The following is a 17,878-nucleotide window of genomic DNA, read 5'->3' on the forward strand; positions in this document are numbered from 1 at the left end:
GGAAGTGTTGATAGGCTGCCATGACTGTGCCTCACTGTTAGAGAGGCCAAGAGGTAACTTGTAGATCATAAGGTCGTTTAATCTGTGGTGAGCCTACACACGCAGTCTTGGTGGATTCAAATTTTCCTTTGCAGTTATGAAGTTATGGCGCAATGTATCTCATGTGGAAAAAATGGATTACAGCTGGGATTTCTTTAGTTGTTTTGGGAACTAGTAGAAAGAGTTTCCAGTAGGAATCTGGTTCAAAGCTTTCAAATTTGGGTTCTCATTTGTTAGTTGAAAAATAAATATAGGCTTTGGAAATAACCTAAAAACCTAGAAGTAAGGGAGTAGTAACATGGATATTTAATAATTAAGTAAATGGTTGTTTATCTATAAAATTGAATATAACTATTAATATATTTACAAGGATTTTTTAATGGCATGAGAAATGTTTATGAAAAAATATGCTGTACTAAGGCATTATTAGTTCTATCATGTGAAAAAGAATCCATAGATAAAATGCTTGAAGAAAATATACTTAAAGGTTGACAATGGTTATTGCTAGTTGGTGAGATTATAGGTGATTTCCTTTATTTTTTACACTTTTTTGGATATTTTCTAACTTTTCCAACATGAGAATGTATTTTAAAGAAAGCTTTATTAAGACATAACTCACATACCACACAGTTCCACTATTTAGAACATTTAGTGTACAATTTAAAGTACACAATTCAGACTTCCCTGGTGGCACAGTGGTTAAGAATTCGCCTGCCAATGCAGGGGACATGGGTTTGAGCCCTGGTCCCGGAAGATTGCACATGCCATGGAGCAACTAAGCCCGTGAGCCGCAACTACTGAGCCCATGAGCCACAACTACTGAGCCCACATGCCACAACTACTGAAGCTTGCACGCCTAGAGCCCGTGCTCCGCAACAAGAGAAGCAACCACAATGAGAAGCCCCCGCACCAAGACTGCAACTAGAGAAAGCCCACGCACAGCAACAAAGACCCAAAACAGCCAAAAATAAAAATTAATTAATTTAAAAAAAGTATACAATTCATTTTTTTTGTTGTTGCATATTTACAGAGTTGTGCAACCATTACCACAAACTAATCTTAGAACACTTTCATCATCCCCGAAGAAACCAGTGTGTGCCCACTAGCAGCCACTCTGCATTCCTATTCCCTCTCTCAGCCAACAACTGATTTATTTTCTATTCTATAGATTTGCCTGCTCTGGATGTTTTGTATAAACAAAATCATACAATACGTACCCTTTAGTGTTTGACTTCTTTGATGCAGCATAGTTTTCTAGGCTCATCCACATTGTAACATGTATCAATATTTCATTTCTTTTTATTGCCAAATAATATTCCATTGTATGGATATTCCACATTTTATTAATTCATTTATCAGTTGATGGAATTTGCTTTGTTTCCACTCTTTGGCTATTGAGAGTAATGCTGCTATGAACATCCTTGTACAATTTTTTGTGGACATATGTTTCAAGTCTTTTGAAGTAGAATTTTATATATATATATGTATACCTAATAGTAGAATTGTTAGGTCATATGGTAACTCCACTTAGCATTTTAAGGTACTGTTTTTCAAAGTGGCTGCATCATTTTACATACCATCAATGTATGAGTGTTCTAATTTCTCCATATCTTTGTTAACAATTGTTAGTTTGTCTATTTATTTATTTATTTGGCTGCACCTGGTCTTAGTTGCAGCACGCAGGATCTTCATTGCGGCATGGGGAATCTTTACTTGCGGCATGTGGGAACTTTAGTTGTGGCATGTGAATTCTTAGTTGCGGCATGTGGGATCTAGTTCCCTGACCAGGGATCAAACCAGGGGCCCCTGCATTGGGAGTGCAGAGCCTTAGCCACTGGACCACGAGGGAAGTCCCATATTGTTTGTGTTTTTGATTATAGCCATCTTAGTGTGTGTGAAGTAGCATCTGATGGTGGGTTATTTTTTTGAATTTTAATTATTTTTTATGCAGCAGGTTCTTATTAGTTGTCTATTTTATACATATTAGTGTATATATGTCAATCCCAATCTCCCAATTCATCCCCCCCCCACTTCCCCCCCTTGGTGTCCATACGTTTGTTCTCTACATCTGTGTCTCTATTTCTGCCTTGTAAACCGGTCCATCTGTACCATTTTTCTAGATTTCACATATATGCGTTAATATACAATATTTGTTTTTCTCTTTCTGACTTACTTCACTCTGTATGACAGTCTCTAGGTCCATCCACGTCTCTGATTGTGGTTTCGATTTGCATTTCTATTATGGCAAATATGAACATCTTTTCATGTGATTATAGGCCACTTGTATATCTTGCTTGGGGAAATGTCTATTCAGTTGCTTTCCCCATTTTTTTGGGTTATTTTTCTTTTTTTGAGTCATAGGAGTTCTTTATATATTCAGAATATGTCTCTTATCAGATATATGATTTGCAAATGTTTTCTCCTATTTTTGGTATCATTTGTATCAAAAGTTTTAAATTTTGTTGAAGTCCAGTTCATCTACTTTTTCTTTTGTCACCTGTGTTTTTGGTATTTTATAAAAGAAACTATTGTCTAACCCTAGGTTACACAATAGATTTACTTTTATATAAACTTCTAAGAGTTTATAGTTTTAGCTCGTACATGTAAGTCTATGATCCATTTTGAGTTAAATTTTGTTTATTATGGCAGGAAGCAATCTAATTTAATTCTTTTGCATATTGATATCCAGTTGTCACAGCACCAGTTGTTGAAAAGACTATTCGTTCCCTTGGCATCCTTGTTGAGAATCAACTCACCATAAATTTACAGTTTTTATTTCTCAAGTCTCAATTCTATTCCATTGATCTACATGTTTATCCTTATGCCAGTACTATACTGTCTGATTAGTGTAGGTTTGTATTAAGTGTTGAAATCGGGAAGTGTAAGTCCTCCAATTTTGTTCTTTTTCGAGATAGCTTTGGCTGTTCTGGGTTCCTTACATTTCCATGCATTGCATTTATACTGGCGGGGGGTAGTTTTTTAGAAAAGAGAGAAAGGAGGACAGACATTGCTGAAGGACCTATGAAATACATTTGTGTTTTCTGAGTGATACTACTGCAGTGCACCTTTTGCCTTGGTGAGAAAAATTAATTTTTCTCCTCTAAATTTTGTCCTGGTCATGGTAGGTCCCACCTCCCTGTAACTGTTGATGTGACAAGGTATTAATTTAGCCAAGACCTCATCCCCTGCTTTGAGTCATTTGGCTGAGTTAGGGGTTCTTTCCACATAAGGGCTCCCGCAAAACCTTAATTTTTGCTTTACTCCTAGCAAGTATTATCACAGTCTACAGTTGTGGTCTCTACAGTTTTTATTGCACTCTCATCAGCAAATCACTTTTAGTATGTATTTCTGCATATTCATTATGAGTATACAAATATATGTATATTTATTCATTTATAAATTATATACACTTATGATTAATATACATATTAAGAATACACATGAGACAGAAATTTTAGAGGACAAGATAAAAAATGACTAGAAATAGAAGTTTTCCCACGCCTCAATTTTATTAATCTCTCCGGAGACTGCCATCTTGAATCTTTACTGTTGACCTCCATGTGTTCCTAGCACTCAGCCAAAGGCAGGGTACATAGCAGAAGCTCAATGTCTGCTGTTCAAAAGAAAAATTTCGATATCCCACTATTTCTATTAAAACACAGCCTCTATTCCTAGGATTTGCACCCTGCAAGTAAAGGTTCTGCCTCTGTCATCCGGTAGGGTCACTTTGTAGAGAGGCTGTGTGGGTGCCTCATCTCTCCTTGTTTTTTTTTTTACCTTCAATTACACCTTAATTGACTTATTTCTTTAGAAAATAGCAGTTGTGTCATCCTTAACTATACTCTTCATTTCAAACTGCTTGGTCAGGCGGAGTTCTGGGTGTTAGGACCACAAAGAAGGGAAATCAAACTTTCAGATCAGGATGTATCTATCACTGGAGGATGTGAACAAAGGTCAAGGGAGCTCTTGCGGGTGAGAGTCAGGGAGGGTTTCAGGAAGTTGGATTCTAAAGGACCAGTGGAAATTAGCTAAATGGAGAAGAGAGGAAGGCAGGCAGTCCCAGCTGAACTGCAGGAGCAAAGGCAGGAAGATGGGAGTGGACACTAAACATTCTGAGCTAGGGAAGAGTTTGGTGTAACTGAACACAAGGGGCAGGGGGCGGTTGCATTTGTGTTTTAAAAAGGTCCTTCCAGCAGCTCTGTGAAGTATTAGGGTTTTGAGGCTGGTAGTAGGGGAGGCTGTTGGTTGCCTTAAGAGTAGGACACAATTATAGATTGCTAGAAGGTAGAAACTTCTGAGCTTGGAAGCCCAAACGGAAGCAGGTAAACTCTGCTTTAGTGCTCTGGCTGCACTGCTTTTTAGGATCCCAAAGCCCCCCCCTCCCCCTTCTTTTTGCTCGGTCCGGGGTTTGTTGCCCTTTCCCTTTGTTCCCAGGTGACACTTATACCTTTATCAGAAAATTATTATTTTCTGGGAGTCCCCAGTGGGGCTGGGAGTATTCGGTTTCTGAGCTCCTTTTCAGGCCTGCGGCCGAAGAAAGACACTGTGGTGCCTCTCTGCACTGGTTTCATCAAGCCAGGGCTTGATTGAAGACTTCATCCCACCCGCGCCGCAGTAAAATCAACCCCCCACCACCACCCCCCGCCCCGGCCCGCCGCACACACACTGAAGCTCAAGCATCCAGATAGAAAACAGCCTCGGGGATGTCAGGAACGCCCAACCCACAGTCAAGGGCGTGTCGAGGAGGGGCCGGTGGCCCAGCTCACACCCCTTCCCTGGGAAGGAGGGGGCAGGGCAGTCCCGGCGCCCTCCGGCTGGGCCCTGCGCCGGCCGCGGTGGGCGGGGTCTCCGGCCGGGCGGGTCTCTGACGGCACCGGGCCCCGCCCCTCGGGGAGGGAGAGCGGGTGGAGCGCGAGGTTAGCGCGCCAGCAGGGCCAGAGCCGGCCTGGGAATCCGCGGAACCAAGCGCAACGAGCGGAGCGCCTGGGCGGCGGCGGCGACGCACGCTATGGCTCCGGCCGGAGACCGCGAGGGCTACTGGGGCCCCACGACCTCCACGCTGGACTGGTGCGAGGAGAACTACACGGTGACCTGGTACATCGCCGAGTTCTGTGAGTGCGGGTGCCGGCCTGAGGCGGGAGCGAGGGAGGGAGGGCGCCGGTCTGAAGGGGAGACGCCGCGTGAGGAAGGGACAGGGTGGACCTGGCCGCCGGGGGAGGCACGGGGCCTGGCCGGGGGAGGTGGCGTGGGGAGACCGGGCCAGGGGACAGGAACGGGAATGCTGCGGAGGAAGGCAGCAGCTAGGGGAATCCAGTGTGGCGGGCGAGGAGGGCCGGTCTGGACGGGTTGAGGGGGGCCTCGAGGTTGGGGGGCGGAAGAGATGTGGAGAGCCCCTGCTGGACCTTAGGGGAAGCCTGAGGGGCAGGGTTGGGAATGGGGATTTCGCTGCCTGAGGGGCAAGTAGGGGCAGCCCGAGTAGAGCTTGGGACAGTGGGGGACTCCGCTAATTTGAATGAGGGCCCGGGACACCTGCTTCTACTGTTGCTGCCACCACCTTCATCGCAAGGGCACAGGAGAAGGGAACAGGTCCTAGCTCAGTCTCCCCCCAAATACGTGAAAACGCGGTCTTTCCCTTCCTCGTTCTCTGTTCCTGTGAGCCCTCCTTCGGTCACCTCCAGGGAACGGTTTTCCCGCTCTCAGATACCGACCCCCAACCCTTACCCCCCAGCCCAGTCTCACCCAGGGTATCTTCGGGTACCAGCTATCACCTCCTTTCTGAGTACGATCATTCAGCTGTCTCCTTGCACCAGGAATAGAAGGCAGCATCTAGTCTGTACCTTCCGGCTCGTGCCAGGTTCCTAAGAGCACAAGGGATCAAGTCCCTACTCCACTCTGCCTCCTCTCCGACTACTTGACGAAGGTTAAGGTTCTTCTGAGGACGCTACTTGCACTGATTACACCTTCTGAGGACTTGGGGAAGAATCCTCCTCCAGCTGCTGCCCCTGACTGGCCCCTTGGGTGCTGTGTGTGTGTGTGTATTTCCCCAGATGATTGTTCCTTCCAGGCTAGGAACAGGAAAAATCTGCCACTTCTTTTTCTGTAGTTTACTGTGGTCAAGTTTTGAGAGCACAGCATTTGATCCTTCTTCAGGTACCTGCTTCTGGCAAGGTACAGAGGATATTTTTTGACTCACTATTACTGCCTTCTTTTAATTGGCTCAACTTTCTCAGGACATGAAGCAAAACTCTTTTTTAGCTAACCTTCCCATTGTTGGGTCTTTGTCCCAGGCAGGTGTTTGGCTTTGTAGGAAAGAGGCAAGACTTTCATGCCAGCTGATCCTACTTTATTGCATTCCCAGTAATTGGCTAGGATTAAAAAAAAAAGAGAACTCTTTTGGTAGTTTTTAAGACTTTCAGTACTATTCCCTTTGAACTGTGATTTAGGCTGAGAGTTACTTTTCCTGAACTACTAGCTTAAATTAATAATTTTTATATGATAATGGATGAATATGGGCAAAGGGGTACATTCGTAGTATAATTACTCGGCAGCTCAAATGTTGGCAAAGGAAGTGCTTTATCAGTTTGCTGTTAGATCACGTTGGCAAACCCATACATGGTCCAGAGGAGGTCCACGAGAGAAGGGACTTAAAATTGTGCTTTCTGAACTAGAAATTTGTAATGTGGAAGAGTGAATGAAACTCAGGGTTCTTAAAATGTTGAATGGGCTGTGATATAGAGCAGTTAAGCTTTCTGTATTTCTCTAGAATGTGGAATTAGAGCCTATGGGTGGAAACTGCCTGTAAGGGGAGAGATTTTGCTTCAACGTAGGGAAAATTTTAAAGTTATAATCATTGAATGGGTTGATTTGAGAGGTAGAGGGCTTGCTGTCACTGAAAGTGTTCAAACAGACCTTGCTCAACTAACTCACATGAATATTTTAGGGGGAATTAATTGTTTGGTAGAGAAAAGGGGTTGGCTTTAGTTGGCCTTTAGGTCCTTTGCAGCTTTATGGGTCAATATAGGTAATAATGACTCTTAGTTTAGAATGAAGGATTAGAATCAAAAGAGAAAACTGGGATTAGAATCAAAAGAGAAAACTGACAGTTAAGTCATGTGAGTTATGAGACAGCAAGATACTACTGTTCTGACAGATAGCTCTGAGAAATGGGAAATGGCTTTAGTTCTTAACGACCTCAGAAGAGGAAACTCTGAGCAGCCGGCAGGGAGGGTTTTGACATAGGAATCAGGGGTTGCAAGAATAGGATGAGTGAGTGTTGGCAGCCCTTTGCACTTGTACCTTGGGAGAAAATGATCTGGAGGAGGTTGAGGTCAACCTTCTCAGCCAGCAAGTGGTGTGTGTCTATCATATCTTTGAGTAAGAGACTTGATCTTTGAAAAATAGGCTGATTAATAATGTGTTTAAAACAAATGCAACTTTATCATCATTATAATATTTACAATAATGATAGAAATAGTCATAATAATAATAATGGTGATAATAGCTATATCTAAGTGCTTACTATGTACCACACTTTGCTAAGCACTTCATATATCTTATCTTTTTCGGTATTTACCATAATTCCAAAAAGAAGGCATTATTATTCTTATTTCACAGATTAGGAAATTGAAACTCTAACAAATAATTTATCTAAGGTTGCAAAAAGTGGGGTAGAGGTAGTATTCAAGTTGAGGTCTGACTCTAAAGCTGCTATACCATATTACTTCCATCACACATTCATTGTTTTGCCCCTGCCTGCAGGGGATGAAGACAAGCATGACTAATATACTATCACAGATGACAAATTGAATAACTATTCAGGAAGCCTATCTTTCAGCATTGGGGTGTGTGTGTTTTGGGTAATCTAAGGACAAGTTTGGGGAGTTGCATGTAAAGATGGCAACAGTTCTCAGTCACTGAAAAACCTGAAACGCTGTCTTCTTAACGTCATCCAAGATGAGCTCATATTCCTTTTTTGCTTGGGTGGAGTGTAAGAATGAGGGGAAAAGGTAGCCAGTTTCTCTTCAGTTGTGAAATACTAAGTGCCTTGATGTGTCAGAAGTTACAGGTACTTTGCATGGTAGTATGGGACAATACAAATGACCATGCAAGTTAAAACCTGGCAAAGAAATCTTCATAATCAATGAGAAAAGTTATGAGTATTCCATGACCTTTACACATTTTTGTCAAACGTTGTAAATCCTCTTATTGTTAGTCATAAATATATGGAGAAATGAAAAAAATGTTAAAACTAATATTTATTTAGTACACTGTAATTTAAAACATTAAAAACATTGAGAATTAAAATGTGTTATTTCTTTGTAGAAGAACTTATCTAGGGTAATTTGAGTAGTACTTGCCTTCTTGTCACGTAACTTATGATATGGAATGAGTATTTTTTTCTATGCCTTGGTGGATTGTCATGCTCCTTTCTAACTTTGGATCAGGTTCCAACATTTCATTCTTTGCACTTTCAATAATGTGAAATATTTCTGAGAGTTCCTTTAATGCAGAGTTTTTGCTGGTTCACTTCTGTTCCATCTTCATCCTTTTCTCACAATCACTTTCTTCATTTGTGTCAGTAAGTTTGCCTTCACTAAGTTCCTCTGGCTGCATATCTAGTCTCTTGAGTGGCAACAGGGTCAACATTGTCATGGTCAGTTATTTCTTCTATAACTCCGTTTATGTTTGATTGGGATATTATTTCCAACACTATTACTTTTTTAAAAAATTTTATTTTATTGAAGTATAGTTGACTTACAATGTATTAATTTCTACTGTAAAGCAAAGTGATTTGGTTATACATATATACATTCTTTTTCATCATGGTTTATCACAGGATATTGAATATAGTTCCCTGTGCTGTACCGTAGGACCTTGTTGTTTATTCATTCTCTATATAATAGTTTGCATCTACTAATCCTAAACTTCCAATCCATCCCTCCCCCACCCCCTTAACACTATTACTTTTTGTTTCTTTGCTGCACTTTCATCATTGTTGGCCTGTTCCACCTTTCAATTATCCATTTTTGTAGCATGTCACATATATTCATCACCAGGAGACAAGGAGGCAACTCAGCTACATGCTTTGCCGTCTGTACATGAACTGAATAACAGATGTGCAGTGACTAAACACCAACAGACTTTGCCCTGGTCTTTTATCTGTAGTTAGAAATTTAGGCAGAGAGATATTTTTCTGTCAGCACTTTGAAGATATTATTCCATTGTATCCTGGCTTTTACTGTTACTGATGAGGAGTCCACCAACGGCCTAATTGTTGTTCCTTTGCAATTTATTTTGTCAAATCCACCAACAAACTTTAAAAGAAGTGACTTGGTTAGTCACCGATCGTGATGTGCTTCTATTATTTACATAGTCATTTGTGGATTGAAGATCTAGTAGTGAAGTTTGTACTGTATTCAGTTATTCACAGTTAATATACTATGGTAACTGAAATTTGAATTGTGTTGTCGGGGAATTGGTATTTAACGAAACTGTGGTAACTGAAATTTGTGCATATTAGAGCTCTGCAAAGTGAAGACTGCTTGTGTATTTCTAATCCTAGTAACATTCCTAGTAAGTAGGTGGTGTTATCCCCATTTTATAGGTGAGAGAACTGAGTCTTAGAGAAGTTAACTTGCTCAGTGTCATATAGCTATTAAGTGGCAGAAATGGTATTCAAATATAGGTCTGACAACTCTTTCTACTAAGAAACACTGTAACAGGAAGTGGAATTTCAGGTGCTGTCATTTTTATGGAAGAAATATTTCCTAAAGGGAAGCAGAAGGGAATTCTGTGTTTTAATTATGGCCTCAAGGGAGAATTACCCGGTTAATTTTTTTTTTCAGAATGTTTAATTTATTCAGCAAGTATTTATTGAAAACTTATTTTGTCATTGACTTAAAATACAAAACTATACAAAGACTGTCTCTCTGTTCAAGCTGGCTAATAAGCCAGTAGAGGTATGAACAGATAAGTTCAAATAGGCATTTCCTACTTTCAAGGGAAATGCATTCCTAAAAATGTATTTGAAAGAAGAATGTTTAAAATTTGATATATTATAAAGGAGGGTTTATTTATCAGAAAGCTAAAAAATATTTTTAAATCCTAATTATGGGTTTCATAGGAGCTACTTCAGTCTGAGGGGGGTAACCTGGCTAGTAAGACTTTCATGGATGGGGAGAATGGATGATAACTTCTGGTAGGACCATCTAGCTATCTCCCTTTTGTCCTTGGGCTAGGATGATTCAAGCTAGGTAGGTGCTGTCTCTTCTCACAGGTTTGCTGCCCCTCTCCCCATCCTATTCATAGGAATTGAGCAGAAGGGAAGCAGGGCAACCCTCAGTCTTTACGCCTTTATGATGGGATTTGCTTAGATGGGATAAAGGAGTCTGTCTTTCATTGCCAGTGCAGCACAAGACTAGAGAGGCTTTAATCAGCTGCCCCTGCCGTACACATATGCCACTCAAGGCATCTAGCTGCTTGTACCTCCTTGCACCCTTTTCCTTTCGTTTTTTCAGGCCCCTTCCCACTATCTTCTCTGAATAGTAGCCTCAAGGAAGTGAGCGTGCTTCAGGCTTCTTTTGGCCATGGGGTCCTGTGGGCTGGTGGAGTGACATCCTGTCACCTTAAGGAAGATAGTCTTTTTCCTGAGGGTTATTGATGAGCAAGCATCACTGCCTCTGACTCATAGCTCAGAAACACCGTAAGTCCACTGAAGAATGAAGGCCAAATGAAGGGTCAAATTTAGTGTACCAAAGGGTTTAGATTTAATTTATACAGTCAGAGACTGCCAGTAAATTGTTCCGGGTGCTATGATGGACATATGTATATGGTGCTTTGGAATGCAAGGAAGGGGTGCTTATTAAAAACTTAAAGCATAAAGGCTTTACAGTGTTAGTGCTGGAAGAACTGCCATACCAGCTAGCTAGCTGGTTGGTTGGTTGTGTATTTATTTATTTATTAATCATTGTGGAAAGACACACATAACATAAAATTTACCATCTTAACCATTTTTCAGTGTACAGTTCTGTAGTGTTAAGTACACTGACACTGTTGTGCAACCAATCTCCAGAACTCTTTTCATCTTGTAAAACTGAAACTCCATTTCCATTTAACAACTCCGTATTCCCTCCTCCTCCGCAGACCCTGGCAACCAATCTTCTGCTTTTTGTCTCTGTGAATTTATATAAGTGGAATCAACAGTGGGTTTTTTTGTTTGTTTGTTTTTGGTGACTGGCTTATTTCACTTAGCATAATGTCCTTATGTAGCATTTTGTAGCATGTGTTAGAATGTCCTTCTTTCCAAAGGCTGAATAATATTTCATTGTATGTATACACTACATTTGCTTATCCATTCATCCATTGATGGACACATGGGTTGCTTCCACCTCTTGGCTGTAGTGAATAGTGAGGCTGTGACATGGGTGTACAAATATCTCTTCAACCTAAAAGTGGAATTTCTGGATCATACGGTGACATAGTGTCTATTTTAACTTTTTCATTAGAAAGAAGCATTTTATTATTTTCTGTCATGGGCTCCATGAATTTATTATTATTTTTATATAAATTGTAACTTATTATTTCTACATAAATTATAATTATTAATGTACTTTATCCCCATTTCAAATAATCAGAGGCACATGTGACTATCAATTAGAGGAGATCTAGTCACTGTTACTACACAGTATTGATCCATATGAGATATATGAGATAAGGTAATGTATTACCTTAATATATTGATATAATTCTAGTCCAAAGCAAAAGAGCATAATAATTTCATTGCAGCCTTATTTCAGATAAATATGATTTTTGAGATACTGAAAATAGCCAATAGAAATAATAAAAGCTAACATTATGGGACACTATGTGCAAAGCTCTATGTGTATATTATCTTATACGAACCCTTATTATAATCCTTATAAGAACTCTTTTAAAGTTTAAGACGTTTAAGTAACTTGCCCTAGGTCAACACTATTAAGTGGCAGAGCCTAAGGGACCCAAGGGCCATTTGATTCTAAAGCTATGCACTTAACTATCATACTATCTTGCCTCCCTCCGTTACTACTTTTTCAGACCCCAGTGCATCCAGGGACCTCAGGTTGGTAACTAGTGGTCTAACCTTCTCATTTTACATGCAAGGAGAAGGACCTTGAGAGTTGACATGATTTGCTCAAGATTATATCTCCAATTAGTTGTGAAACCTAGACCAGAATCCACATTCAGTAGTTTCTCAGTATGGGAAATAGTAGAGCTGAGGAGGATGATGTCAAATATCGTTGATGTCATATTGTTAATGGGTTACCAGGTCATAGGACTTCCTCAGAACAACAAGAGCTCCTAATTAACTATTTTTTTTTATGGTGAAGATACCTAACGTCTGTAGAGTGCTTTATAGTAGTTCTGCTCAGATTTTAATGTGCATGTGAATTCCCTGGAGGTCTTGTTAACATTCATATTCCAGTACAGTAGGTCTGGAATGTGGCCTTAGATTCTGCATTTCTTATAAGCTATGAGATGACTCCAGTGCTGTTGGTCTGGAGATTATACTTGGAGAAGCAAGACTTTATAGTTCAAAAAACACTGTTAATTCTTTTTTTCCTATGGGGTGTAAGCGTTATCACTGTTTCTATGTAAGGAACCAGGTTCAAAAGGATAAGTGACCTGTTCAGGATCACAGGGCTGGTACTGGAACCTAGGTTTCTAACTTGAAAATCAAGTTAGGTGTTGATCACTACCCCCCTCCTCCACCCTGCTCCCAGCAGTAACAGGCCAAAAATACTGCATGTGAACTGAAGTTTGAAAATGATTGTTCTGGGTAATGAGCTAAATTGAATTTAAAATTGAACATGTTACATTTTCATTTTAGAAACAGTTTTCTTTCCATTTGTTCCCAATACCTAAGCGAAGCTCAAACCAAACTATCTTTCAGACTTTGGTCTATAGTTAGTAATTAGTTGTAAGTAGATCTGCACAGTTCTAGCCTGTTTTGTTCAAGGGTCAACCGTATGTACTGTGTTTTTTCATATATATAAATACCTATGGTAAAATTTAATTTATAAATTAAGCGCAATAAGAGATTAATAACAGCTAATAATAAAATAGGACAGTTATAACAATATACTGTAATAAAAGTTATGTGAATGTGGTCTCTGTCAAAATATCTTATTGTACTGTACTTACCCTTATTGTGATAATCTGAGATGATAAAATGCCTACACGATGAGAAGGTGTTGTGATCTAGTGTTAGGCTACTATTAACTTCTGATTATGCAGAGAAGGAGATTCATTTGCTTTGGGTGATCCTGGATCATTGAACCATAATGATGTGGACGGTTGGATGTCAGGAGCAGATGATGTTGATGGCTGAGGATCCTAGGTGGGACAGAGCAGGACGGTGCAAGATTCATTATGCTACTCAGAACAGTGCACAGTTAAAACCTTATGAATTGTTTATTTCTGGAATTTTCCATTTAATATTTTCAGACTGCAGTTGACTATGGGTATTTGAAAGCTTGGAGAGTGAAACCGCAGATTAGGAGAAACTACTGTACTTGAAGGCTAAGTACAGTTTGAAGTCTAATCTTGATTTAGCATTTACCTAGGTCATCCAAGATTTTAACTAGGAAAAATTGTCATTTGGTAGCACATGTTGGAAGAAATGATTTATTTCCTTTTTTTTTTTTTTTGGCTGCGCCGTGCAGCATATGGGGGATCTTAGTTCCCTAACCAGGGATCGAACCCATGCCCCCTGCAGTGGAAGCGCAGAGTCTTAACCACTGGACCGGCAGAGAAGTCCCTATTTACTTATTTTAGTGGAACAGTAATTGATGTATGGGTAAATAAGGAGAACAAATACCTCAAATTGTAATTTGGGCAACTTTACTAACTGGAATACAGAGAATAGTAAACATTTAAAGTTTTGTCCAGTACACTATTATTTCAGGTTGAAATTTTAAGTTGTTTATTTGATTTTGGGGTTCTACCCTTGTTCCTTTGCCAACTGTTTCATAGTGGGCGGAAAAAAACACTCACCCGGAGAGTTTTCGGTAGTGCAACAAAGAGTGTTTTATAATAAATAAGTAAGGGCGGCTTCCCTGGTGGCGCAGTGGTTGGGAGTATGCCTGCCAATGTAGGCGACACGGGTTCGAGCCCTGGTCTGGGAGGATCCCACATGCCGCAGAGCAACTCGGCCCGTGCGCCACAACTACTGAGCTTGCGTTCTGGAGCCCGGGAGCCACAACTGCTGAAGCCCGCGCGCCTAGAGCCCGTGCTTGGCAACAAGAGAAGCCACCACAATAAGAAGCCCGTGCGCCACAGCGAAGAGTAGCCCCCGCTCGCCACAACTGGAGAAAGCCCGCACGCAGCAACGAAGGCCCAATGCAGCCCCCCCCCCACCAAAAAAAAATAAGGGCATGAAGAAACATTTTAAGACCCAGAAAAATGATTGAGCCCAAAAGAGACAGCAAAAGCAGTTTATGGTGACATGAAACCCTACATGCTTTCCTGTGGGGAAAGTACCTGACATAATGACTTGAAGTCAGAATCAGAATCCTCTCTGAACTTTGCTCCATTGAACATTGTGACTTTGGGCAAATCACTTAATCATTCTTTGTACCAGTTTATTTTCTATAAAATGAGAACAATGAATATCTGGTAGGGTTGTGAGAATTAAATGGCATGATACATGTGAAAACGCACAGGGAAGTGCCTGGCAAATACTAGGTGCTCAATAAAAGTCGAATTGGAATCTAGTCAAAATAAGTTTAAAAAATAAATACTACTTTGTTATAGTTGTGACCTTCTTATCTGTGATGGTTAGTTTTATGTGTGAACTTGGCTTGGCTATAGTATCCAGTTACTTAATCAAATACTGATCTAGGTATTGCTCTGAAGGAATCTTGTAAATGTGGTTAACACCTACAGTCAGTTGACTTTAAGTGAAGATTACCCTCAATAATGTGAGTGGGCCTCATTTAAACAGTTGAAAGGCCGTAAGAGCAAACACTGAGTTTAGGGATTGGGGTAGGGAAGTTAAACCTTTATTTGGGGAGGTCTCCTATCTGACCCCTCACCTTGGTGGACTTCCCCTCCCTTCACCCCTCTTCCCTTTCTTCCTTCTTTGTTTCATTTATTTGAATATTTTGAATATACCAGAATTTTTAGATGTTTTCAGTGGAAAGGTCAGTTGGAGTATCTAGTGTACCGCACAACCTTAACCCGATTGCTTTTGCATCTGCTGTTCCCTTGTCATTTGTAGCTGCATTCCCAGTCAGTGGATACCTCTTTAAACCTTGACTGATTACTCCTTACAGAGTTAGGTGCTTCTTCTGTTTCCATTTGAAGACTTTCTATTGACTGAAGGATAAAGGCCAAATAGTAAATATGGCATGAAAAGCCCCTTTTTTAAATGAATATTTTCACATGTACAGCAAAGTTAGAAGAATTTTGCAGTGATTATCCATTCACCTGTTGCCTAAATCCTACCAATAACATTTTAGTATACAGTACTTTTTAAAATCATATATCTATTTATCCATTCCTCTCTCTATCAATTCATTTTATTTTTTGATACATTTTAAAGTAAATTGCAAACATCTGTATACTTTCCCTCTAAATATTTCAACATACATATCATTAAAGTTCAATTCTCTGTTTTTTCTTTGGATGTAAAATTTGTATTCAATGTAAATGCACAAATCGTGTGTATTTGCTGAATTTTAAGAAGTGCATTTATATGCATAACCAAAACCCCTATCAAGATAGAGAACTTTACCCGTCAAACATGAAAGTTCCTCATGCCCCTTCCCTGTAATTCTCACCTTCACCTTCCCCCTTCTCTCCAGGGCAACTATCTGTTCTGATTTTTTTCTTCACCATAAATTAGATTTGTTCATTCTAGGACTGCATGTGAGTAGAATTATATAATATTTACTATTTGGTGTCAGGTTTCTTTCACTCACATAGTATTTTTGATATTCATGTTGTTGCATGTGTTGGTAGTTCCTTTTTATTGCCAATTAGTATTCCAGTGTATGAATGTAACATAGTTTATCTATTTTCCTGTTGATGCACACCTGGCTGTTTTCAGGTTTTGGTAACCATAAAGCTGTGATATACATTCTTGTACAGGTCTTCTTGTGGATATATATTTTCATTTCTCATAGGTAGATACCTAGACATTTAGGTTACTTCCATGTCTTGGCTGTTGTAAATAGTGCTGCTGTGAACATTGTGGTAGTTTTTGTCTTTTCTGGATATATGCCCAGGAGTGGGACTCTGGATTATATGGTAACCCTATTTTTAGGTTTTTAAGGAACCTCCATACTGTTCTCCTCAGTGGCTGCACCAATTTATTGTACAATCCCACCAACAGTGTAGGAGGGTTCCTTTTCCTCCACACCCTCTCCAGCATTTATTATTTGTAGACTTTTTGATGATGGCCATTCTGATTGGTGTGAGGTGATGATACCTCATTGTAGTTTTTTTTTTTTTTTTTGCGGTACGCGGGCCTCTCACCGTTGCGGCCTCTCCCGTTGTGCAGCACAGGCTCTGGACGCGCAGGCTCAGCGGCCATGGCTCACGGGCCCAGCTGCTCCGCGGGATGTGGGATCTTCCCGGACCGGGGCACGAACACGCGTCCCCTGCATCGGCAGGCGGACTCTCAACCACTGCGCCACCAGGGAAGCCCCTCATTGTAGTTTTGATTTACATTTCTCTAATAATTAGTGATGTTGAGCATCTTTTCATGTGCCTATTGGCCATCTGTATGTCTTCTTTGGAGAAATACCTATTTAGGTCTTCTGCCCATTTTTTGATTGGGTTGTTTGGCTTTTTGATATTGAGTTGTATGAGCTGTTTATATATTTTGGAAATTAAGTCCTTGTCAGTTGCATTGTTTGCATTTTCTCCCATTCCATAAGTTGTCCCCATGTACACACATGTTTTTTAAAGTAGATGTGAGGGCAGTCTGGCTTTGTTGTCTGATATTATGTTGATCTGTTGATCACTGGAGTTGATTCAATTAGGCTTGCCAATCAAATGGATATTCTTTGATCTCACTATTCTAGGAATGTCCAATTTAAAGCTTGACAATTGAAGAGAATTATGACCTTGTTAAAGGAGGACTATTCTTTGGTTAAGAGCAGCCATCATTGGGTAAACATTCAGCCCCCTATGTGCCCTTCCCTCATCCCATCTTCTTTCTTTTTCTTCAGAGATAACCACTATCCTTAATTTTGTGTTTCATTTCCTAGTCTTTTACCACTTAAGCATTCCTAGAAAATACAGTTTAGGTTTCCTTGTTTTACATTTTATGTGAGTGGAATTTTACTATATATACGTTCTTCTGCAACTTGTCTTTTTCACTCAAATTGTGGTCCTTAGTATCATCCATGTTCCTGAGAATTATCTACGTTGATAGGTTAGGTAGTTCATTTTTTTTCTTACTGTTGTTTAGAATTTCACTGTAGGAATATATTGATTTATCCATTCTTCAGTCGTTGGATGTTTTGTTGTTTCCAGGTGTTTGATATTACAAATAATGCTGTGAACATTCTTGTACATCTTCTGGTACACACAAGTGTAAGAGTGTCTGTATATATTTAGGAGTATAATTATTAGATTGTAGAGCATGCCTATATTCAACTTTTATTAGATCAGAGGTTCTCAGACTTTTTGGTCTTATGACCCCTGTACACATTTAAAATTATTGAGAACCCTGGAGAACTTTGTGAGTTAAGTCTATTGGTATTTACTATATTAGAAGTTAAAATTAGAAACAAATGTTTATTAGTCCATTTAAGATTTGTATCTATGAGAAATGAGATTTGTCCTGCTGTTG

The 17,878-nt window shown here is 40.0% G+C and overlaps 1 protein-coding gene across 2 annotated transcripts in view; it reads left to right on the forward strand.

Moving 5' to 3' along the window:
* Positions 1-4,943: 4,943 nt before the first annotated feature.
* Positions 4,944-17,878, forward strand: part of ACER3 (alkaline ceramidase 3) — a 180,544-nt gene continuing 167,609 nt past the window's right edge. The window contains exon 1 of one of the 2 annotated variants that reach the window (XM_049713619.1): positions 4,944-5,150. In XM_049713619.1, the coding sequence (XP_049569576.1) occupies positions 5,048-5,150 (103 nt within the window). In that variant the 5' untranslated portion in view covers positions 4,944-5,047. The remainder of the gene's footprint in view (positions 5,151-17,878) is intronic. The other variant, XM_004279821.4, reaches the window with a different exon arrangement.

The sequence above is a fragment of the Orcinus orca genome, chromosome 8 (genome assembly GCF_937001465.1).
Source record: "Orcinus orca chromosome 8, mOrcOrc1.1, whole genome shotgun sequence".
Taxonomy (NCBI): domain Eukaryota; kingdom Metazoa; phylum Chordata; class Mammalia; order Artiodactyla; family Delphinidae; genus Orcinus; species Orcinus orca.